Source organism: Neoarthrinium moseri (genome assembly GCF_022829205.1).
Source record: "Neoarthrinium moseri strain CBS 164.80 chromosome Unknown scaffold2_Wmoseri_CBS_16480, whole genome shotgun sequence".
Classification (NCBI taxonomy): domain Eukaryota; kingdom Fungi; phylum Ascomycota; class Sordariomycetes; order Amphisphaeriales; family Apiosporaceae; genus Neoarthrinium; species Neoarthrinium moseri.
Genome location: NW_026055116.1, coordinates 999236 through 1023126, shown reverse-complemented (window position 1 = coordinate 1023126; position 23891 = coordinate 999236). Strand labels below are relative to the sequence as shown.

The window sequence follows — 23891 nt, the reverse complement described above, 5'->3', positions numbered from 1 at the left end:
CTGCCCAGTTTATGTAAAGGTGTACAAGTTGCACTATCGTCGCATACAAGGGCATCCTTAATCCACTAACAACCGACCTCCCTGCATGAATGGATGCCGTTACATATCAGACCACCAGCAATCGCATGGGAAGCAGCATATTCGTCGAGAAGCCTGGGTTATACATGCACCTGGCCGGCAAGGATAATGACCTAATTGCCATTAGGCAGTAATTAAGTTGCGTACTTCGTAGAGCCTCATCGCTGTTACCCTCCAGCTGGGATAGTCGTGCATAATTACAAGGACATGATTGGCTCGCTAGCGGCGAGCCTTCCCAGGGCCCAAGGCGTTTGTTCTGAGGGTGACGGCATAGGAATGATCAGCAACAACAACTCAACTGCAGCCCGCTTACCAGCACCTGTACAAATATTACATACTCTGGTCTCTCGATTGCTGTATCTCAACGAAACCGCATATTGGTCTTGAGACTCAAGTCGCAAGTCTCCAGTCAGTCATTTCCAGTTGATCGTCAGCGGCCCATGGGATGGGGATCCTCCAGAATCTTGGCCTCCGTCGCCGAATCAAGTGGGAGAACCTCACACTCCTGGATGAGATCCTAAACTCCCCCCTACAAGCCCTAGTCCTCCGGATCTACCTGATTGTCCTCTGGCTGCGAGGCAACCCGACCAGACCTCCGCCCAACAAGACTCCCATCCGAATCGTTTGTCTGGCGGACACGCATGACGCGTTTGTGGAGGACGTACCGGAGGGTGACCTCCTGATCCACGCCGGTGATATGACCAGCATTGGCACAGCTAGCTCCATTCAACAACAGATCAATTGGCTGGCAAATCTGCCACATCGGCACAAAGTCCTAGTCACTGGCAACCATGACAGCTGGTTTGATAAGGATTCCAGAAGGTATGTGTCTCGGAGACATTGTAGGAGCAGCGGCCAATCCCCTTCCTGACCACGGCCGGCAACACGCATTCCTCTTCCCTCTGGCGATTCTTTCACTAAACCTGATTCCGAACAGTGAGGAAGATGTTCTCGCCCACAAGGAAGTACAGTTGAAGGGCATCCACCTGCTCAACCACAAGGCCGAGACGTTTCACTTCAAAGAAGGCCGTAAGCTCGTGGTATACGGGAATCCGTCTCTGCCGAGGTGCGGCGGCAAGGACAATGCCTTCCAATACGACAGGGACCAGCATCCATGGGCCGGCTCCATTCCTCTAGACACCGAGATCCTCGTGACTCACACACCTCCGAGACATCATCTCGACCTTGATATTGGTTGTGCCGGCCTGACGGATGAGCTCTGGAACCTCAGGACGAAGCCGAAGCTACATGTCTTCGGCCATGTCCACTGCGGCCGTGGGACACGGTCTGTTTTCTGGGATGATTGCCAACGCGCTTACGAGGACCTCCAAGCGCGGGACCAGGTTGCAATACTCGGTTTTCTGCCCAAGGCAATAATCAACCTCTTGCCCCGAGGTATAATCGACTTGGTCCCGAGCTACCGTTGGGTTGACGCTCTCAAGGTCTTATTCTATGGCTTCCTGAGTCTTGTTTGGCAATTTTTATGGCAGGGTGGTAAAAGTGAGGGCAGCTTGATGGTCAACGCTGGATGTCAAGATGGAGTCAAGCGACGTTTGAACAACAAGAGACCCTTTGTCATTGAGATTTGAGAGCCGTGGGGTACATCGTGTACGATCAGTCATGGCTTCAAGCGTGGCATCACAGATCTAGAAGCTTTGTAGTCCGGAACTGGTCCCATGTGTCACCGTCAATGAGAAGCAGCTTCGACTCAGCGTTTTTATGATTTTGATGGACTTTCTCCAGCAATAGCCACTGATATTCAGACAAACGGAACCCTCATACCCATGCTCGTCAAGCTCCATCGTATACTATACCTACCTTGTTGCGCTTTGCACCCTCAAAAAGAAACTCCAAACCTTTCATAGAAGCGCATACTCGTACATCCTCACATCGCTCACAGAACAACCATAATCCCAAATACACCAAGCCAGACCATCACGCCCCACCCTATAACACCGCCAACGCCGAGTCCGTCGGCGCCGGCCATCACTGGCATCTGGCTGGCTTTCGCACTGACATTGGCAGCCGCGGCGGCGCTGACATTGAGCGGGATCACCATTGCAGTGGCGAAGGCGGTGACCACCACCTCGGGACCGCCCGTCGCCACGGCCTGGGGCACGGTCAGCGTCACGGTGTTCTCGCCACGGATCCCGCACGCCTTGCAGGTCTCGGTCAGCGTGACCATGGGGACGAGGGTCTGTGCCGGGGCGACGGCCGTGATGGGCGCGATACCGGTCGCGTTGGGGAATAGGGCACCGCTGCCGGGCGTCTTGCTGCACCCGCATTTCTCGATCGTCAGGGTCGTGCAGTACTGCAGCTCGACGAGGGTGGCCGGGTTGGTCGCGCAGATTGTCGTGTACTTGACCGTCACTGCGGTGGTGATCGTGACCATGTTAGTCACCGTCGTATTCCTAATTGCAGTTGTGGTAGCTGCCGGATTGCCACCGCCGATGCCCGGAGCCGGAGGAGCGACCTCGCCGGTGATGTTACCATATAGCGTCAGCAGAATGGTAGCCGGAGCAGCACGGCGGTTGTGGTGGGTGCGCACCAAGATGGAGGCGGTGTCGTTGGCACCGGTTGAGTTGAATGGCGGGATCGTCACATTGCCCCCTGGTCCGGCTGGTCCTACGACGCCGCCGCATGTCTGCAGTGCGCTGCCAGGGCACCGATGGTCGCAGCGGCCGTTGTCGGTGGCCACGGAGTCGCCGAGGGTGTCGGCACAATAGCAGGTGGTCTCAAAGGTGCCTGCGAATTTCTTACCGTCGGCTGCACAGGCTGCGACACAGGCATCGTTGTTCATGTCAGGCAAGTCGGCAGTGGCCTCGAACGTCTGGTAACCCCCTGTGGAGCCGAAGCAACCCAGGAGCGTGTAGTCGCCGATGCTCTCGGGGTCGATCAGACCGCCGTTGGCACCGGTAGGTATGGCCGTTGTATCTACAGTCGACAGAGTGACCATACGCGTGGTCGAGGGTATGGTGGAGTTCGTTGGAAATGGTGGTGCTGTGCTGTTCGAGCCTGTCGTGCTGTCTGGTCCGGAGCCTAGTCTGTTCCAGACCTCGATGTAGTTGATTTCCCAGTACCTATAAGTTTAGCATAATACTATGCCCATAATCGATGGCTTCGGCTTACGTTTGAGTAAATGCCAACGGATTGTCAGCTACATACTCCTTGCAGGTTGGAGCTAAGGCGCTACACCTCGGGTTGCTTGCCCAGAGGTTGCCGGCATAATCACCACAGAAATTCTACTCGATTGTTAGCAGGTTACAAGTGTGGTGATAGTCATTTGGGGCGCACAATATTAATAGCAAGGCTCAAATCGTAAAAGTAGGTGTCAGTATCGCAGTTGGATCCGCCGAAGATGGCTTGAGGAGTTCCCCAAGTTTCTGGGTCTGGAGTCAAGCCAGGGGCAAATTTGATGTCGTCAGGGATCATGTCACGGCTCCAATGCCAGATCTTGATACCGTCTTCTTCCCACTGCATGGCATAGACGCCCCCGCCCGCGGCGTTAAAGGTATCGCCGTACGACGTGTCATCGGACGGTGGTGGAATATAGGTACATCCAAGGTTCTTTGGGCTTCATTTAGCGATGTTATCGTCTACGAGAGGTCTTTGAGAGGGTTTTACTCACCATTGGATCTGGGCCACAATCCATACGTGTAGAGATTCCACTGAATCCGGAAGCAGGCTGGGAGCAACCAGCGGTTCTAGAGCAGTCAGTTTCGTTGAGTAGAAATATTTTGTTGGCCAACCTACGTATGCGCGGCAAATAGGTTGCTTCGAACGTCATTCTGTCCCTCTATAATGTCCAGTTCACCTCCGACAGGCCAATGGATGCCATTGTCGGCGTTGTTGAGGGCCCAGACTATACACCTTTAGAGATGGTTCACTCTTGGTATGGAAAAGTCGGAAACTTACACGCTGGCCAAGTACCGCAGGTGGATGCTGGCATTCGGTTGAAGTCGGCGATGAATAAGCCATGGTTGAACGCCTCTTTAGTCGTCAGTCTTACACTAGCTCTACCAACGTCCGTCAAATTGTAGAAGTTGGTGCTATCGACGCCCAGTCGAACTCTACTGGCGGTGTCAATGGAGACCAGCTTTTGAGCATGAGCGCTAGCTTCGTCTAGATAACTGTCGCAGAATTATTAGTTGTGTTCGGATTCGCAGACTTGTGGGTTGGGTAATGCTTACTTGACGAAACCTCTGCTCGGGTCCGAATCATGGAAGAAGTTAAAGGCGTCTAGCAGCCCCTGACCCACCAGGTGGTGCCCAAGTGTATAGGCTGCCATTGCAGGAAACGAATCCAAATACAACAAAGATCAAAGGAGTGACTAGAAGAGAAACCAAAAGAGTGACAGGTGTTCCGCTAAGCGACTCACATAGACGACGGCATTTACCCCTGGGATGCTAACTTCAGGAGTAAAACGTCGTAGGCAGACGGGGGAGCACCCTCAGTATTTCAATGGACTCCTGCTCGCAACTTACCGCAATAATACGCGTCGTGCACAAAAGATTCCTGAGCGGCCATGGAACGGTTCAGGTCAAGAATGCAAATTAGACTTGAAGCTGCTGGGGCATCGCGATGCAGCAGCTGAGACATTGGGAGCCGTCCGGATGGGATTCCTCCTCTCGATCAAGGGAGGAATCTGGTTCAGATCGGGCCAGATCTCTGGGGTTTGGCTATTTGATTTGAACCGCAGCCATCTCTTGTTACCATGCTCATCATCCGCTGACGCACCTGATGATGGTGATGGGCATATTCACGTCTCCTGGAAAATCCAGCCACGGCTGTCATCAGTCGTGGTCATCGTCAAATATAGGATGGCCCCAAAACGCGTCAGAGCCTATTACACGCATATAAGCTGGAAGTCTACTCAGGTCATGTCAGATTTTCTTCAGCCACATAGTGACCGTATGTGCACCGCGAATGCATGTAGCTATTCGTTGTGACGGTTCTCTCACCATTCAATGATTTTTATTCAGAGCATTGAGACAAGAGAAACTTGATCTGAACATAGCGAAGGATTTGGCTAGTCAAATGTTCGTTCGTCTCTCAAACACGCCAGGCGTCTGCGTGATCAATTGGCGTGAGCGTGTATAATCTATTTCTATGTCCAAATCCTGACAGCTGGCCAGCAACAGGCCCAATGGATAGCCCATGGCATGTGAAAGTGGCTTCCAGTGAAGCTCACGTGTGGGTGTCGCATTTGGCCCCCACATTCTGGACTGCACCAGACTGCTGCTGCGACTGACCTCCTGGACGAACGGACGACGCGAATCGCCAGGTCAGCATCCATGGATGGCGGGCATGGATGGTCAGATGCGGCCAAGCGAGCCAAGGCGCCCCAAGCTCCATTCTGCCAGTGGGATAAAGCTGGCGGGCCTGGCGGGTACCTCCATACTTTACCTCGGCTTGAAGGGGACACACCCACTGGGGCGCGCGGGCGCTCGGTCGACTGGGGAAACTCGAGCGCAAGGAGAACGATAGGCCGGACGTCCTACCGGGGATCTGCTAAACGTGTCCGTGGGATTTTTGGCTGTGGACGACGAGCATTTGTAGAGCGGCTATTCCGGCAGGCCTCGTTCTTCTGTGCTAGCCCAACTGGACACTCCGACCGACGAGGACGAAAAGAATACATACGGCAGGCAAACAGGCTGGCTACTTGGTGACAATCAACAGACTTGAAAGAAAGTACCTACCTAGGCACGTACTGCAGACCGCGGGCCCCAGCCAGACCACCAGACCACCACCTGACTAGCTGCCACGCTGTGCAACCCCAGACCTGGACAGCACTACAGTAGTGGACACCACCCCGAATTACCTAGGCTTGTAAGAGGGCGACTCACGGCATTCGGTAAACCCACCGCGGCTCTCCCACCAACCATCAGAAGCCGTTGCCGTCATACTACATCGACGGCCGATTTCTTTTCTTCTCCTTGGATTATACTTGACAGTGGTATCCCCCCCCCCCCCCCCCCCCCCCCTAGAAGCCATTGGGATGTTGAGTTCGTTGGCAAAGAGTCGGGCACAGGCGACCGCACTCAGATCCTCATTCAGACCGTTGCATACTCCAAAGGTACTGTGTTCTCTATCCGAATGCGCCCATTATGCGCATTATCCCTGTAGTCTCGGAAGAACCGCACGCTGACGAGAGCTTCCTCCAACAGAGCAGCATACTGATGGCGCCCGCAAAACGCAGCAACAGCTCCCTGCCAGCTGGTTAGTTCTATGCGACCCCCCAAAAGCCCCGGGGAACCGACTTGCGCCGCAAAGCAGCACTAACACGCGAGGAATAGGATATGTAGAGGACAAGTCCAAGGGACCGATGCTTCGGTTCCAGGAGTCCCTCCCCAAACTCCCAGTCCCGACCCTCGAGGAGACGGCAGCCCGCTACCTGAAGTCCCTGAACCCCATCCTGAGCCCGACCGAGCTCGCCGCAAGCAAGAAGGCCGTCGAGGAGTTCGTGAAGCCCGGCGGCGTGGGAAGCAAGCTGCAGGAGAAGCTGCTCGCCCGCCGCGAGGACCCCAATGTCAAGAACTGGATGTACGACTGGTGGAACGAGGCCGCCTACCTTGCCTACCGTGACCCCGTCGTGCCCTATGTCAGCTACTTCTACTCGCACCGCGACGACCGCCGGCGGCGCAACCCGGCCAAGAGGGCCGCCGCCATCTCGACCGCCGCCTTGGAGTTCAAGAAGCAGGTCGACAGTGGCACCCTGGAGCCCGAGTACATGAAGAAGCTGCCCATCTGCATGGACAGCTACAAGTGGATGTTCAACTGCAGCCGAGTCGCGGCGAAACCCGCAGACTACCCCGTCAAGTTCGACGCCAAGTCGAACAAGCACCTGATCGCGATCCGCAAGAACCAGTTCTTCAAGATCCAGCACGAGGTCGACGGCCAGCAGCTGAACACATCAGAGCTCGAGGCCCAGTTTGCCCGTGTGTACGAGCTCGCAACCCGGGTTCCCGCCATCGGTGCTCTCACATCCGAGAATCGCGATGTGTGGACGGATGCCAGGGAGATCCTGCTCAAGGCCTCGCCGAAGAACAAGGCGGCTCTCGAGGCGATCGAGTCGGCTTCCTTCGTGGTATGTCTCGACGATGCGGCACCGGTGACCCTGGAGGAGCGCGCCCACGCCTACTGGCACGGCGACGGCCAGAACCGCTGGTACGACAAGCCGCTGCAGTTTATTGTCAACGACAACGGTACATCAGGCTTCATGGGTGAGCACAGCATGATGGACGGCACCCCGACCCACCGCCTCAACGACTACGTGAACGACCTCATTTTCAACAACAAGCTGGACTTCAGCAACCCCTCCGTCCGGTCGAACCTCCCCGACCCGGCCGCAGTCAACTTCGAAGTCACCAAGGATGTTCAGGCTGAGATCAACCGAGCCATCAACGATTTCAACAGTGTCATCGGCTCGCACGAGCTCGCTGTCCAGGCGTACCAAGGCTACGGCAAGGGCCTGATCAAGAAGTTCAAGTGCTCGCCCGATGCTTACGTGCAGATGATCATCCAGCTAGCCTACTACAAGATGTACGGCAAGAACCGGCCGACCTACGAGTCCGCCGCCACCCGGCGCTTCCAGCTCGGCCGTACCGAGACGTGCCGCACCGTCTCGGACGACAGCGTGGCCTGGTGCAACGCCATGGCCGACCCCAGCGCCAGCGACAAGGACCGCATCGACCTGTTCCGCAAGGCCGTCAATGCCCACCTGGAGTACATCGGCGCCGCCTCCGACGGCAAGGGCGTCGACCGCCACTTGTTTGGCCTGAAGAAGCTGCTCGAGCCCGGCCAGGAGGTGCCCGCCATCTACAAGGACCCCGCCTTTGCCTACAGCAGCTCCTGGTTCCTGTCGACCAGCCAGCTGAGCTCTGAGTTCTTCAACGGCTACGGCTGGAGTCAGGTCATCGACGCCGGCTTCGGCATTGCCTACATGATCAACGAGAACAGGTGAGCCTTGAACCTTCCCATATAAGACCCCCCACCCCCTATTCGCGCCCCGGAGTGCTGGCCATCACGTGAGATTTGAGCAAAAGACTAATAAACTGTGTAGCATCAACTTCAACGTCGTCTCCAAGGGTCTCGGTAGCCAGAAGATGAGCTACTACCTGAACGAGGCGGCCGGCGACATCCGCGACCTCATGTCGCAGACCCTCGAGGCGCCCAAGGCCAAGCTGTGAGGGGTTGGTCAAGTCGGGCGGACGGGATGGTGGAATAGACCAGGGGCTTGCAGCGAAACTTTTCCCTTGTACACTTATGTCTTATACTGGGCGACCCCTGAGCTCTTGCTTTCAGTCGTTTTGCTTATCGCCCATGTCATCTGCAGTCTATACTAGATCTCCTAGCCTAGATTTCTCCAGCCCATCTAGAAACTCCTTTAGCTGATAGCAGCATGAGACCCCGGTGTTGGCGGCTTTCGTCATGGCATGCTTATCGAATACGAGACGGGAATAAAAAGCACAGTAGACATTATGTTCATTGGCCAAGTTCTCCCTTTTCTAGCGACTTTTCCGCTCCCGCTGTCTGTTGGCTGTGGTACTGCTGCTTGGATTTCCAAATGCTCTCTACGTAATACAAGATCTACTATACTTTGATCTGAATGCTCTGCTGAATGCTCCGCAAGACAGTCGATGGCCCTGCACTCAACCGCACGTTCCTACTCATTCGATCCTACAACTTCATCTGTTGCGGGCGCACCAGAATTTACACTGCCGCAACATGTCCGCTCTAGCCGGCATGGTCCACGATCTCGTTCACCAGGTCGCCCTTCTTCTCGTCATAGAAGCTGCATATCTGGCTCGGCAGGGGGATCTCCTTGTAGTCGTCTTCGTCGCCCGCGATCACGTTCAAGTTGATGCCGGAGCTCTTGCTGCTGAAGATGCGGGTTTCTATGCTCTCTTTGCTCAAGTAGACCTGCGCGCCGTCAAGCTGGTCGAGCAGAATGGTCGGCAGGGAGCCCATGACCTGGAGGGCAAAGTTGGAGGACTTGACAACGTCGACGGTGGACACGAGGGAGTCGATGACGAGGGACAGGCGCTGGGTGTTCTCGATGGTCACGGCGTTGGCCTTGCCCTTGACGATGATGGTGGTGTGGGAGCACTTGGAGATGAGGATCGAGTGGCTCATGCTGGCTTCGATCTCGATAGGCTCGGGGTGTCTCTCGAAGTTTTCCTAGGAGGGGTCCATGTTAGCACCACAAACTGACGGTTAGAGCGCTCTTCTGTAGCTTACAATAGTCCACTTATTGCCATCAAGCTCCTTCTTGGGCGGCTTCTTAACACGCATGCTTTCTGGCTTCGGCTTCCTTGCCGGTGCTGGGCTCTTCCCGCGCGGCGAGGCTTCGTCCGAGACGGTGGAAGAAGCTCGCAGAGACGGGTTCTTGTGGGTCATCTCTGATTTATCCACCTTTCTCAGCCCCTTGGTCACGTCTGAGCCTTTGTTAAGCTCGCTGAAGACGGCGCCGAGTCCACCGGCAGCGTTCGACGGCGCCTTCTCTTCCTTGATCTGCAGAATAGGGGGAGGACCCGGAGGCGGCGGCGGCGGAGGCAGGCCGCCGGCAGGAGGTGGCGGGGGAGGTGCTGCTGCCGAGGCCGGTGCAGCCCCCGAGACGGGTATGCTCTTGGCGACTTCAGCGGCGGGCTGACCCTTGGGGTTCCAGGGGATGCCGCTGGGGAAGTTGGCCTTGACGAACTCGGCAAGGTCCCGGAAGACCTGGTAGAAGGCCTGTATCCACGCCACCTGGTCCTGGTCCTTGTCCTTCTGCTCTTTCAGCACGCGGTTGCCAAAGAACTGGGCAGACTGCAGGGACTCCTCGACGTGCTTGTACGGGCGCATGTCGACCGTGACCCAAGCCAGGACCATGATGCCCTCGGCGACGGCGCTCAGCTGGCTGAAGACGGGGGAGCCTCGGTTGGACTCCTTGATGCTGCCCACGGCCATCAGGGCCTCGTTGATGGGCTTCAGCAGGTCCTGGTAAGCGGCCATCTCCGATCCGGCCAAGTCAGGCTTCTTGGCCTTTGTGGTGATCAACAGGAAACGGCGCTGCTGCTTGAAACCCTCCAGGACCTTTGCGGCCTGCTCGGCAATCAGGCCGCCCAGCTTGTTACTCGTCTGGACATACTTGTCCACGGAGCTGTCGAGAAAGGCATCAAAGTCCTCGATGACCTCGGGAAGGGGCTCTTCGGGGGCGGCCTTTGGCGCGGACGGGGCCGGCGGAGTAGGGGCCGGGCTGCCGGCAGCTTGGGGCGTCGGGATGGTTTGCGATAGAGCAGGTACTGCTTGTGGGAGCTCGGAGGTGGTGGAGGCGATGTCTTCTAGGCGAGAGGTGGCGGCCTCCAACCTGCAGCTGAGCTTAGCAAACGAGTCGGCGAGATCCTGGGACAGCAGGATGACGGGCATGGCCGCAGCAGGTATATGGCTTGTGCAGTATAGGTCGGGACAAGGACATGACGGAGAGATGGACCGAGAGATCCATGGATGCTCGGGGCAGTGGGTGACTCGGTGGCTCGGTGGCCAGGTGAAGGACGACTTACCGCTTGATCAGTGTGGTTAGGTTGTGCATGTTCGTCGTCGCCATGTTGAGAGAAGGTGCAAGGCTGGCAATGGCAGCTCAGATGCTCAGGTTCGGGTGGGTTGAAGGTGCGATGGGTCAGGCCAGGTCAGGTCAGGTCCGGTCTGGTCTCTGGAAGGGAGCGGCTGCGTTTCAGGGGTGGCACCACAGGAGACGAGACGTCGAGGCGGGTCGCTGGATGGCGATGACTGGCGCAAGGTTGGCAAGTTGGAGCCTGGACTGGAGGGTGGAAGGGCTCGGAGTCTATATCTATGCGTCGAGTTGGCGGATGCCTAACGATGAAGCAGCACCAAGTGCGGGTTGTACACGGTGAGCAGATGCTATTCTGCAAGGCAGATGGATTTCGCCAACGATGAAGTGAGAGCTGCTTTTCTGGCGGCCTTGGTCCTGGTCGTCGCAACGTTGACGGGCGCGGACGCGGACCCCTGCATTAGGAGAGCCTCGCACCCATCCGTGGATGGGTCCAATCCACTGGGCTGCCAGAGCTTCTGGAACGCATCCAGGTGCCTAAAGCCTCAAGGACCCTCCCAACTCCAAGACCCTTCAAGGCCCTTTGGCCCTGGGCCGGGGGCCAGTCACTGATCCCAGCATCACGCCCCCCTACCCAGCCGGCAGAATTGGTGCCGCTGGCCGCCTGATCCCTGCCGTCGAAGCAGCCCGTTAGTTGAGTCGGGCACCCGACTCTGCTTTGCTTCTGTGAAGGAACCCCACCAACAAAGACGAGTACGGTGAACTCGCTCTACCCAAATAAATTCAGCTTTCATAGTCCGTTGGTCTGCCCTGCTGCTGCATCTCATACCTTGCGTGAGCTGCCGCCGCCGTCGCTGCTGCTACCCGGACATATGCACCGGGAAAGCTGGTCTGCTTGTCCTGATGCACCTCTGGCCTATCACTCTGCTGGCCCTGCAGCCTTGTCTGACCTTCCAATTGCTGCCCAGTCAGAGAGACGCTGTATCTGGATAGTTGTGCACTCAAGCATGTGAGGTTTTGAGATCCAAGCGTCTCCCCTCTTCACCTTCTTTTCTTCGACACATCCCTCCGCCGCCGTGTCTGCAACGGCTTCGTGCGCGTAACGGCTGGGTGTCGCAGCACCCACACCCACCACGTCCCCTTCATGGTTCTAGACAGCTCTGTGCCGGCCACGATCACGGATTAGATACAGGGAGAAGAAGCCAGCATGGCCGACGAAAGTGAACCCAAGGTCGAGCTTGACGTCAAGGTCCTTGACGACCAGGACCACGACCAGGATCTAGCCCGGGGTATCGATTTCGTCACTCTGGGCATGTTCATCATCGGTAAGATACCTCTTGACTTATTGAAACTATGCTGTTCCCTCGGGCGTGTCCAACAAGCCTTAGCCATCCTTGCCAATCAGCTAGTGCTGCTTCATACGGTGACATTCACAAAAGAGGACGGCATTGAGAAGCAATGTCCCCTGGAGATTGGTGAACTCGTGCCCCTTGGAGTATCCCAGGCCGCGGTGATTCATTCCAACTGTGTTGCGGTCAAGGTTACCGCCACAGCATCCATCCCCAACTGTCTGATGGCGTGCTACAATCTCTTCGGCTCAACTAACACGTCCCAAGATGAGATAGAGTATTTACCACCGACGCCGCCGGTGAAGGACATCCTTGGAGGCGCCGGAACATACTCTGCTCTCGGCGCCCGACTCTTCTCGCCCGCGCCGGAATCAGCGTCGGTCGGGTGGATCATTGACCAGGGTTCGGACTTTCCGGCTGCCTTGACCACGCTCGTTGACACTTGGGAGACTTCGGTTCTCTATCGCTCTGATCCGGAACGTCTGACCACACGTGGTTGGAATGGTTACGATGAGCACGAGCATCGGGCTTTCCGTTACATGACCCCAAAGAAACGCTTAACAGCCGAAGATCTCACACCGTCACTTTTGGCATCGCGATCCTTTCACCTAATCTGCTCACCGACAAGATGCAGGGAGCTAGTCACCGAGATCAAGGAACGGAGGAGTGGTTTGACGACTCCCGATGGGAGGGGACTTCCTAAACCAATCTTTATCTGGGAGCCAGTACCTGATCTGTGCACCACCGATGAGTTGCTGAACTGCACCAATACCTTGCCGCTCATAGATGTTTGCAGCCCAAACCATTCTGAGCTGGCTGGTTTCATGGGAGATGATGGTCTCGATCCAGAAACGGGCGAGATCAGTATGGAGGCTGTTGAACGGTCTTGTGAGCAGCTCCTTGGCTCCATGCCTTTGCAGTCTTTCTCCTTAGTCGTCAGAGCCGGTGGCAAAGGCTGTTATCTGGCTAAGAATGGTGGACGGAAACGAAAAGTCACATCTACTGGGAAGAGGAAGAAGCCCTCTGCCGCCGTCCATGGCAGCCTCCAGCCAGACACGGACATGATGGCCTTGTTTGCCGGGCTCCTTCAGGACTCTGAAGGCTCAGTGGCTGAAGAAGAGATAGAGGTCGACCCGGGCATCGAGAAATGGATACCCGCATATCATACAGACAAGGAGAAGGTTGTGGACCCCACAGGTGGCGGAAACACTTTCCTGGGCGGCCTGTCTGTTGCTCTGGCGAGGGGTAAGAGCCTGGAAGAAGCGGCTACATGGGCCAGTGTTGCTGCTAGCTTTGCGATTGAGCAGGTGGGCCCTCCTATACTCGGGAAAGATGACGAAGGCAATGAGACCTGGAATGGCGCATCAGTGAACGAGAGGCTTTCAGAGTTTAAGGCTCGTTTAGATTCGGCTTGAGATTAGAGATGGATGTTTTTTACTTTCCACAAGCGGGTTACGAAGTATGCGATTCGGGGAACAATAGACTGGTCGGCACGGTACTGGGCAAAAAAAGACTTACTGGCGAGGCGCCGGTAACCCCAGACAGGGGCACACGCGCAGTATTAAATTAATAGACATTTGCTTCATGGCAGGGATACTCGACTTGGTACCTCTGACGTCTAACGCGATCATGATGGCAATTTTCTTCACTGTCAATTGAATGGAGTTTGAGGGTTTCCATAACTTCTGACTTGGCCTGCATTATAGAAAGGGGCCCATAGAAACTAATATTAGAAAGTTGAAATCCAACTAACATCCAAGTGACCATCTCGACTCAAAAAGAGGCTGGAGAGCCGGCCAGAAACCCATCCAATTGTCTGTGCCGCTTCACCGCGTGTTCAAAGTCTGCATAGCTATGTGGTCTTCCTTCAGCGTACGCATCATAGAGCGCGCCAATGTTGCGAGCGGGCTGAGGAAGTTCAGCATAGGGGCCCCATTCCCACTTGACGCTCTGCACCTCGTCGGTATCGTGGTCGTGGACATCGATCGTGAGATCCTCGTGTGCGCTAGCGCCGATGGAAGCGCCGGATGCGACGACGCGAATCTCGCCCTTCTCGCCATTGATGGTCCAGACCAGCCCCGGCTCGCCCTTGAATGGCTGGCCTCGCCGGGAGCGAATATGCAGAGTCGCGCCCTCCGCGGTGTGCTCTGACGCGGGGAGCGAACCAGTCACATGAACCAGGTCCGGGACGTCGGACCTGACGACCTCCAGAATCTCACCAGTGGATCGATCTCGGATCTTGACGTCGGGACGCTGGATCTGCAGTTGTGCGTGAGGCGCCTCAAGCTCACCCAAGACAAACTGAACCAAGTCAGACACTGTTTCGGGTGTCAGTCTGCAACGAAACCACACCAGTCAACTTCGGCGACGAGCTTACTGTGGCCGAATCCAATCGTGACAATGTTGCCGCCAACCTTCCTATCTACAAAGTACTTCAGCCCCGGGGACAGGAACAGCCTGTCTATCGATCCGCCGGCGGCAGCCACCTCGCTGCTTAGGACCTTTCCGATCCGTCCGCTGGTGATTAGCTCCCTAAGCTTGACCACAGCTGGTGCAAACCATCCCTATGTCCACGTTGAGTCAATGACACTGTAATCAAGAAGCTCCAAGTTCCTGCCGAGGTGGATCACAACGCTCCACACAGGAACAAGAAGGCGTTTGGATATCCAACCCAAAGTCATCATTTATAGGGCTGCCAACGCGGTGTTCGGGCGCCCGGAAATCTACAGCAGGACGGTGTCTTACCTGCAGCCCCACGACCGTCCTCCCCCCTTTTTCCTTTGCCAGGGCGGCCAACTCGCCCGCGCGGCCTGCATTCTCGGCCAGCGGCCATTCGACGTAGACGTCCTTTCCGGCGCGCACACTTGGCAGCGCAGTATCATAATGGTTGTCGACCCTGGTGCAGACGGCCACGAGCTGGACGTTGGGGTCCGCGGCAATATCCTCGGGTGAGCCGTAGGCCCGGGTCTCTGAGTCGAGACCATATTTCTTGATGGCAGCCCGCGCGGCGTCCACGGACGAGTTGCACAGCGCCACAATCTGGTACTTGGACCGCCCCGCGGGCGAGAGCAGGTATGGCAGGTGGGCGTTCGAGGCCCAGCTGGTGATGGCGTTGGCCGAGAGGCCGATGATTCCGAGGCGGATTGGTGCCATGGTATCTCCAAGTACGAAATTGTGAAACCTTGGAGCAGTGCAGTATTGGATTAGAAAAGAGACGTGAGCATACCATATATGTAAAACTGGCTTTCGAGTATATTAGAAAGCCGCTTAGTGACGTCGATTATAAATCAGGCTGACCATTTACCGTTTTGGGTGGCTGGCCAATGCCATCAGTAATCAAACCCCCCGCAGTGACCTTGAATGCATGTCGCACAACGATAGAACGCTGCACTTGGAATGATCTTTCATGTAACAATACTGATATCTGTGCTCTAATCTTTCATTCATCCGGCTCAATTACTTCTCAATTGTAATGTTGACGGGCTGAAATCAAAATCATGTTGTCGCATCGTGGGGAGTATAGCCATATTGTACCATAAACAATAACTGCCCTGAGCTGTATCCCGCGCGCATTTCGACTTCTTCCTCGGTTCGTTCCGCTCAAAACAAATGGATGATGTGTCGAGCTTTGAACCGTATCATACGCATGAACGGCGATTGTATGGAAGGTGAAGAATTCTTTGCCCAGATATGGTATTAGTGATGGATCCACATTGCCCAAGTTTCTCGCCTAAGACGCAACACCGCTGTTGTCCGGTAATAAACTTATCCTCGAGACAGTGGGTAGCTGTTCAAGTATATGCAGGCAAGTATTGCGTGATGCCGATAGTCTCCTGAGCATGGCCCATGGCAAATTCGCAGGGTAGATGGTGCAATCATGTTATCAACATACATCAGTGGTTTTAAGGACATACGACATGCTGTAATTTGATCATTAATTTAGCAACGTGTAGTCAGTGTCCCATCTTGTAAAAGGCCGTCAGAACGTCCTGAAATCAAAAGCGATCCAGGCTCCGATATGGATGTACGAGGTGCCGCGCGAGGTGGTGCACCAGTGAGCATTAGTTCGGCTTCGGGTGACAACAATCATGGTTCTGTAAGAGAATCTGTAGGGAAGTTGCCAGATTTGGAGATACAAAATCTCCCTGAGAAAAGACGGGGGAGTTTCTGGCGTACCATTCGACGCTACATCTGGGACGACCCAGATAAGCCAGAGTACGAGAAGAAGTTCCTGCTAAAGCTCGACTTCTTCCTCCTGACATACACGTGCTTGGGATATTTTTGCAAGAACCTCGACCAGGCTAACATCAATAATGCCTATGTGTCGGGCATGAAAGAGGCGCTTGGGATGTATGGCAGCGAGCTGACCTATGCCAGCAACGTCTTCACGGCCGGGTACGTGATTAGCCAGCTGCCGGCTGTCATCTTGGTCACCAAGCTCCGGCCCTCGTACGTGATTCCCACGCTCGAGGTCCTGTGGGCCATCTTCACCTTCTGCGCCGCGGCTGTCAGGACGGTGCCGCAGCTGTATGCTGTCCGTTTCCTGATCGGGCTGTGCGAGGGCGCCTTCTTCCCCTGCATAATCTACCTCATCGCCTCCTGGTACACCAAGAGCGAAAGGGCGAAGCGGACCACCATCTTCTACTCCACCGCGACGCTGGCCAGCATGTTCTCCGGTTACCTCCAGGCCGGGGCCTATTCGGGCCTCAACGGCAAGCTGGGACACGCCGGGTGGCAGTGGCTCTTTATCGTCTGCGGAGTCATCAGCTTACCTGTGGGCGTCATTGGATATTTCTTCAATCCTGACTTCCCCGAGAACACGCGCGCGTTCTACCTGACCACGGAGGAGGTCGAATTCGCCAAGCAGCGGCTTGTCAACGATGGATACAAGCCCCTGGGCGCGTCGGCCTGGCACAAGAAGAAGATATTCAACATATTTGCCTCATGGCAGTTCTGGGTCCTGTCGTTCGGGTACTTCTTTGTCCAGTCGAGCTTCGTCTCCCAGCAGCCATTCTTCGCTCTGTACCTGAAGGCCGAAGGACACAGTACCTACGAGGTCAATGTCTGGCCAACAGGACAGGCTGCCGTGGGCGCCGTCACCCAGATCGTGGCCGGCATGCTGACAGACTCGCCGCTCCTGCGCGGCCGGCGGTGGCAGGCGATCGCGGTGATGCAGGGTGGGACCATCTTCTCATGCATCGTCCTGGCCATCTGGAACGTGCCGATCGGCCTCAAGTACGTGGCCTTCTATGCATCGTACATGTCTGCGGGCGTGCCGGGCATCTACTACTCGTGGTTCCCCGACTTGATGCCCCATGACCATGAGATGCGCGGTTTCATGACCGCGTTTTCCAACTGCTTCTCGTACATCAACCAAATCTGGGTTGCTGATGCTTTTTGGAGGACGGCAGAAGGGCCTGAATTCCGACCTGGATTCGTTTCTGCCGCTGTTTTCGGAGCTGTGCTTATTGGCACAGCTCTCTTGATGCGCCACCTCGAGCATAGGGACGTGAGCAAGAGACTGGGCCGGCAACAAGACAGTCCGTCCAATGAGCTCTCAGATCCGGGAAATGTGGATAGAAACATTGTCTAGACATTGTGGTTCGACCACGCATCACATTTCATACCCAATTACCGCCGTGGGTAGCTGTTGAAGTGGGTATTTCTGTCTATCAGATTCTATACATATATACGTACAATGAGCCGTTGTCCAGCTTTCCATCTCTATTCCAAACGCCGTGCAAATGCTTCTTCGTTAGATCCCAATGTTGGTACATCCCAGCAAGAAGCCGACACTCCTCACAACAATCCATGCCCCTAACTGCTCAAGTTGATTATAATGCAGCCTCAGAATCCCCGAGAGGCATCCAGACCTCTAGCTTTCGTAGAATGCTCTGGTACAAGAACAACATGCACCCGCTTTGTACACTGGTCCATACAAATCGTGGACCAACACCTCTAAACCAACCGCCAATACCCTCCGTCTTGTATATTAACTTTAAGCCTTGGTAGACGGAGGATGTGTCCAGTGTAATCGCGCCAGGTCGCGGTGTATGGGTTGAGGGCGAAGAAGTCGAAATAGGTCTTCTCTGCTTGGAGGAAGGAATGCTTTTCGTCGCTGCCTCTTTTACTCCGGCTTTAGCATCAACAGCTGCACGATCCTTCGACTTGACTGGCGTTGGCGGAGACTCGATCTGTGTTTGCAACCGCGTCTTAACCACATCGAGGGGGCATGTCATAGCTCCGGCGAGACCTCCTCCGGCAGCACCTGTAAGCAGCTCAAGAGGAACCCCAATGTCCCGGCTTTGTTTCCATTGTTTGGCCCAAGCCTGAAACTGTTCGTAGAACATGAATTGTAGCGCGGAAAAGGGAAGGTCCCGGTACAGGGTTGCCATGTAGCCATGGAAGAGTGCCGATGGGCCTTCGACCCGCACGATAGTCCTCGCGGCGTCGAATGTACCGCGGTAATTGTAGCCTGACGTAAAGAAAGGGTTGTTGTAGCGTCCCTGGAGCTGTAGTCGTGTCTTCAGGACCTCTGATGGGACGTAAACCACGGACGCGGCCAAATCGCCGAGGAAACCTGCGGTCAAGTACGCCACGTGCGGTTGGATCCCATAATCCAGCATGTGCCTCTTACTCCATTCGTAGGTCCCGAAGAAGAGGACTGTGCCGGGGAAAGATCCCATCATGGCGGGCAGCCATCCGCCGTACAGACCGCGGCGTATGCCCTCCTGGCGCCATATTGTGTAATACGAAGAACCCAACGAGGTGTACCTCGGAGGGAAGTGAGGATCGCCTTGCTGCCGTGTCTTGACGGTGTCGAGCGAATGCATCAGCATGTCTCCTGTTGTCCCTCCTAAGCCTCCGGCCAGCATGGACTGTTCGCAGCGAGTCAGCAAGGGGGCAGGCCGCGAAGAAGAAGGGTGCGTGGCGGTGCACCTACATGGAGGATTGGAGGCCGAGTCTCCAACTCTTCGTCTGGGGTCATGTTTGCGTCGAGCGATCGTGTAGCAGCAGGGAAATCCGACAGGGGGCGCGGTTCCTCATAAGGTCCATCGTTGAGCAGGCCAGCAGAATGAGCGACTGGGTCGGATGTGGCGGCGGTGGGCACGGCGAAGTAGTTGGCGATGCGGTGGGCCAGGGACATGGCCCTTTGTGGCAGAAGATGAAGATGAATGTGCCGCCGCGGGCCGCTGGCTGGAAGGAAATGTAGGCCGTTTGATGTCGTGGGAGGTTGACCGACAAAGAGCCTCTCTCCCTCAGACCCGGCGCAACTTTTGTCAGATAGGCCGGTCCCCTAAGGCAATCGAGAAATATTTGATAGTTAGTTGACGCGCCCTGACGTTGGCGGTGGCCCGTGCATTGCGCTAGTGCTATAAGTCGCTACTGCTGACTAGCGCAGCATACGGTCATACTGCCTACGGTACCGATGTATATCCATGGGGGCCTGCGTTGGAGGCCGAGCGAGCAGACATGGAATCCTGAGGTTGAGGCTTTCTTGCTGTGCGTGACGTTGCCGTCGTTGTTATCTTTCGAGAGAGTTTTACATACGGCCAGAGGAGTATCCCGGAATTCCCCTTGGATACTACCAGCTCTCTGTGCCGGGCAGCCTTTTGTTTTCCTCTTTCCGAACCTTGACCTCGACCTTGCTCGAAATCCACATGCCCGCCAGGAGGAGCATGGTATAGCTACGATTGGCTTCTGATATTCCTCGCAAACTCCCACCACCGGACTTTTTGGGCTCTGTGTAATGGATACACGATGTGGGTTACCTTTCCAATGATCAATCCTGTGGAGATTGGCCCATAAGTATTGCTGTCAAGACTGTCCCTTGTGCCTCCGTCTCCTTCGACCCAGACGTGACCCGGCGGCACCTGCACCGTACGGACAGGGTATGGCTCCCGAGTCCTCACTACGTCGCCCTCCAGCCCGACGATCCTCTTCACTGCCGTCCTCTCCGGGTCCGAAGGGCTCCTAGATAATCCGATTAGTCTCACACCCATCATCCAAATCACAGTGAGCAGTCTGCGGCGTACCAGAACGTGACGATCATGCCATGAGCCAAGCCTTCCTGAGGGCTGTACTTCCAATTCAACACGAGGTCCCTTTGCAGCGTCTGGTCCTTCTCGGGGTTCAGAAAGGGATACATGGAGGCGCCTTGAATCCAGGTCAACTCGGCGACAAACGAGTTGAAGGTGATGACTACCGGGATCCATGTTGCAAAGGCGAACATGTGGAAGCTGAAATCACCAAATGATCGCCATCGGGGACTGGCTCGCATTCGAGCCCATACCGAACCGACCGCCATGAGCCATGTGACGAATACAATATGTTATCTAGGTGAATGTCAATCTCGAGACTGGTTGTGAAGTGACATATGAAATATTCGCCTCGCCTATTCAAGTAGCGGGGCTTTCATCTAAACCCCATGGCCAACCGGCCGGCCAGGACCCGTGGACCTTACTGCGACGACACCTCAAGGCGGCTGAAGAACTTTTCGGTTTTACGTTGATCCCCCGTCTAGAGCAATTTCCAGGGGAGCTAGCCCACCCAACGACCCTGGCAGAGCTAATTACATCGAACGATGTTGAGGGACGGTCCAGTTTCCGAGGTTTGCGACGCCTGACCAAATGACAGGTCTGTCCAATTGATATCTCTGAGGTGTCAGGCCATCACAGCTGGATCGCGAGATGGCCGAGAGACGCCTACAGCCATGTCGCCACCCCTACCCGTGCCATCGAAAGCCGCGATACGTGCGCTCCGCGGCCTCGCGTTAGGCACCTCGTGTGCACTTGGCCTCATCGTGGAGGACCGACGCCGACGTATCAGCACTCTAAGGACTGCTATAAGCAATAAGAAGAAATTGAGGACGTCAAGGAAATATCATGGATCTGCAGGGGCAGCCGAAGCCACCAAATATCCCCTCGACGATCTGCACATCCTGTCGGGGGAAGAGCTACACTGGCATTACCAACCAGACCTCCCTTTGCGCACTCAGGATAGCGCTGCAACACCATGTCGCTTGCATGGAGAAGATTCCACGAAACGATTGCGCCTCGAAGGCCGAGCCGACACTCCATCAAAATCGACCGAGTCGCCTATCGCGATGGAGGATAAAGGGCACCGCAAAGAAGCATCGAGGCCAGCGCCTGGCAGACAAGCACGAACGGAAATACCACCGCTACACCGTGCTTTTGCAACCTTGCCAAATGTCAAAGATACTGGTGGATGGGCCCGCTCTCCTGCCACACCAAGAAAACCTCTTCCGAGCTTGAGGATCGAGGAGATCTCTCGACTTCCTGCCGTCGAGATTCAGGAGCGGCTCGAGACGAAAGAGCTTCTTCCTACGACCTATATCACTGCCTTTGTCGAGGCATCACATATGAAAAAGACGTTCAGAAACGGAATAGACAATGGGTGGCTCAATGTCTCGGAAGCTCTGTGTCTTCATTGCCAGGCAACCGGTCGGTGGCAAGAGGCGCAAGATATCCTCGCTGCCATCGTCCAAGCTGGTCCAATAAATGAGGAACGCTTTTATGCGCACAACCCCGTTCCGGTTGTTGAGTCGATACTCTCAAGTCTTGACGGAGTAGGAAAGGATGAGGCGTGTGGGAAGCTTCAAAAAGCCCTTCAGCTGTTCCTCACCAAGTTCTCAGAGAAGCCGACCACACATGCGGACGAGGTAACAAGTCTTGGGAAGGCTATTATTTCTCGTCTTCTCGAATTTCATCGCCCAGGACTGGTCCACCAAGTGTACTGGAGGGTTCTGGGGCAACAATCACAACCAGAGCACTTCGTCGCTTGGTTTATTAAAGCCCTCTTCGACCACCACGATCATAAGTCTGTCGTCAATTATTTCAAGCTCAACTTTTCAAAGCTATCGCCTGCTCTATCTTCTTTCCGAGCCGTTGTTCAGATGGTGCTTGAATCTGTGGATGCAATGCAGGGAGCACAGGCACAACAAGTGACACGTGCGTTGGCCAGCATGTGTTCTGCTACAGGATTGACCCCGGAGGCCGTTTGGCTTACCAAGCTTTTGCAAGCTCACTGGAGTCGCTACAAAGACCTCGCAAAGTCCCAAGAATTCTTCGACGAGCTGTCATCGTTGGGACTTCTTGATAGAACCAGCAACCCGGAGCAGATTTACCAGATTATGGTCAAGCTCTCGGTCCTTGCTTCTGACTACCCTACAGCTAAGCATTATTATCAGAAGACTGTCATTCTGGCACCGCGGATGCAAAAAGACATCAGGCTCAATGGCTCAATGGCTCTCATGCAGGCCAAGAACGGGGCTTGGGATGAAGTTCTCACCGAGTTTTCCAAAATGAAGGCTTACCGAAAAACCCAGCCAGACGCATATGGTCAGACCTTTGCAGCAGTGTTCAAAGTGTACATGGAAACACATCCGATTTCTGATGTCGAAGATTTCATCAAGCTCTATATGGAAGAGATGGATGTCTGTCTTCATCGCTACCTTGTCACCATGGTTGCAAACAAGTACAGCGAGATACACGACCATAAGGGCCTTTTAGCATGGCTACATTTCTGCAAATCGGAAGGGTTCGCCCTGGACCCTGCATTCGCCAATGCAGTGCTCCGTAACTGTCGTTTGAAATGGCATGTCCCCTATCCTGTTCTACGAAAGTTGTCTCTGGAGATGCAGAAGCTAGACTCGGCTTGTGCTGACGACACCACAACGAGAATCATGCACAATGCAGCTTTGGAAAGCGGCAACTATTCCGGACGAAATGTGCGCCAACGACTTCGCTCGTTGCCTACATCGCCGAGCAAGCTCCCCTACTCGTTCAGATCTGCAAACGAACGGGACGTGTTGCACGCGATGACGGAGGAGCTAGTTCGGGGTCACGCTGCCAAGGTTATTATTTTATACAAACGAGCCTTACGCTATGGCATGTCGTGGTCCCCCGATTGCTTTCGTGTTGCGATCAAAGCTTCCCTGCAGCAACATGGGGAGAACTCGGTGGCAACTACCATCAAACTCATCAGTGATACCCACGAGAGAGGCCATGATGTCACGGCAGCAGTCGCGGTGTTCCTCAAGGCGCAAATTGATCACATTCGTGGCCCATTTGAAGAGGTCGTCCACAACCTTCGAAAGCTCATAACACAATTTGAGGCCTTGGGGATGCTCATAGATGCTTCAGTCCTCACACACTTCGCCATCGCATCTGCCAAGTTTGGTCATTTTCACAAAGCAATCAATCTCTGCAAACTGGCCATGGAGAAAAGGGGTACTTCGAACCCCTGTTCCTCGCGGCAGAGTCTCAGAGCTTTGCTCATGGCTTATTGGCAAACCTTGGATGTTGAGGGTATACGCTGGATTATTGAATCGTTACCCTCAAGCCCTTTGGCAGCAGACAGGACGGCATTCAGACTTCTCAAGGAAACAAGGAGGCATATGAAGAAATGGCAACAATCAGAACGTGTTGTGCAGATCACCGAATTGCTCCAGCAAGGCATTGACGTGGCCAAACGGAGGCGGGCAGAACGGATGGAAGAAGCGTCGGAAATTTATAGCGAGACGCTTCGCATCATGGGCGACGCGGTTGCCAACTTGGAGAAGGAACAGCGCAATCAAGCAGGTCTGACGAGAAATGATTCCCACATAGAGCAGCAGCCAGAAGAGATACACTCACTCGACAGAGAGCATCGAGTTCCGCTGGAGGCATGCGGATAGCCGTGTATCAACTCTGTATATTTTTTGTAGCAATACAGCCCTCCGTCCGTACATACAACAGTTACTTGACAAACTTACAAGAAGTGAATCGATAGCGGTATTCAACGTACAATTCTAAGCCGCCTCAGCCTTAAGGCAAAAGACTATGCGAGTGCAAACCAATGAACTGGGTGTAGGTTCCAGACTAACAGAAACTATCAACCATGCATATACACCG

General features: G+C 55.0%; 9 protein-coding genes across 9 annotated transcripts; 5 read left to right on the top strand and 4 right to left on the bottom strand.

Moving 5' to 3' along the window:
• Positions 1-523: 523 nt before the first annotated feature.
• On the top strand, positions 524-1667 carry JN550_001069 (uncharacterized protein; the record flags this gene model as incomplete). Its single annotated transcript, XM_049308975.1, has 2 exons — positions 524-900; positions 1016-1667. The coding sequence occupies 2 exons, from the start codon at positions 524-526 to the stop codon at positions 1665-1667; spliced, it is 1029 nt and encodes a 342-aa protein (XP_049176975.1).
• A 305-nt stretch (positions 1668-1972) lies between these two features.
• On the bottom strand, positions 1973-4366 carry JN550_001068 (uncharacterized protein; the record flags this gene model as incomplete). The annotated part of the gene is made up of 7 exons (XM_049308964.1): positions 1973-3158; positions 3208-3320; positions 3373-3645; positions 3707-3782; positions 3832-3940; positions 3994-4208; positions 4269-4366. 7 exons carry the CDS (start codon positions 4364-4366, stop codon positions 1973-1975), a joined length of 2070 nt encoding a protein of 689 aa, XP_049176974.1.
• Positions 4367-6185: 1819 nt separating this feature from the next.
• JN550_001067 (uncharacterized protein) lies at positions 6186-8267 on the top strand (the record flags this gene model as incomplete). Its single annotated transcript, XM_049308953.1, has 3 exons — positions 6186-6297; positions 6375-8037; positions 8141-8267. The coding sequence occupies 3 exons, from the start codon at positions 6186-6188 to the stop codon at positions 8265-8267; spliced, it is 1902 nt and encodes a 633-aa protein (XP_049176973.1).
• Positions 8268-8814: 547 nt separating this feature from the next.
• Positions 8815-10485, bottom strand: JN550_001066 (uncharacterized protein; the record flags this gene model as incomplete). Its single annotated transcript, XM_049308942.1, has 2 exons — positions 8815-9258; positions 9319-10485. 2 exons carry the CDS (start codon positions 10483-10485, stop codon positions 8815-8817), a joined length of 1611 nt encoding a protein of 536 aa, XP_049176972.1.
• A 1349-nt stretch (positions 10486-11834) lies between these two features.
• On the top strand, positions 11835-13391 carry JN550_001065 (uncharacterized protein; the record flags this gene model as incomplete). Its single annotated transcript, XM_049308931.1, has 2 exons — positions 11835-11952; positions 12016-13391. The coding sequence occupies 2 exons, from the start codon at positions 11835-11837 to the stop codon at positions 13389-13391; spliced, it is 1494 nt and encodes a 497-aa protein (XP_049176971.1).
• Positions 13392-13749: 358 nt separating this feature from the next.
• JN550_001064 (uncharacterized protein) lies at positions 13750-15129 on the bottom strand (the record flags this gene model as incomplete). The annotated part of the gene is made up of 3 exons (XM_049308920.1): positions 13750-14294; positions 14354-14540; positions 14722-15129. The coding sequence occupies 3 exons, from the start codon at positions 15127-15129 to the stop codon at positions 13750-13752; spliced, it is 1140 nt and encodes a 379-aa protein (XP_049176970.1).
• Positions 15130-15994: 865 nt separating this feature from the next.
• On the top strand, positions 15995-17569 carry JN550_001063 (uncharacterized protein; the record flags this gene model as incomplete). Its single annotated transcript, XM_049308909.1, has 1 exon — positions 15995-17569. One exon carries the CDS (start codon positions 15995-15997, stop codon positions 17567-17569), a length of 1575 nt encoding a protein of 524 aa, XP_049176969.1.
• A 241-nt stretch (positions 17570-17810) lies between these two features.
• Positions 17811-20209, bottom strand: JN550_001062 (uncharacterized protein; the record flags this gene model as incomplete). The annotated part of the gene is made up of 4 exons (XM_049308898.1): positions 17811-18854; positions 18920-19273; positions 19749-19950; positions 20013-20209. 4 exons carry the CDS (start codon positions 20207-20209, stop codon positions 17811-17813), a joined length of 1797 nt encoding a protein of 598 aa, XP_049176968.1.
• A 480-nt stretch (positions 20210-20689) lies between these two features.
• Positions 20690-23674, top strand: JN550_001061 (uncharacterized protein; the record flags this gene model as incomplete). Its single annotated transcript, XM_049308887.1, has 1 exon — positions 20690-23674. One exon carries the CDS (start codon positions 20690-20692, stop codon positions 23672-23674), a length of 2985 nt encoding a protein of 994 aa, XP_049176967.1.
• Positions 23675-23891: the final 217 nt, after the last annotated feature.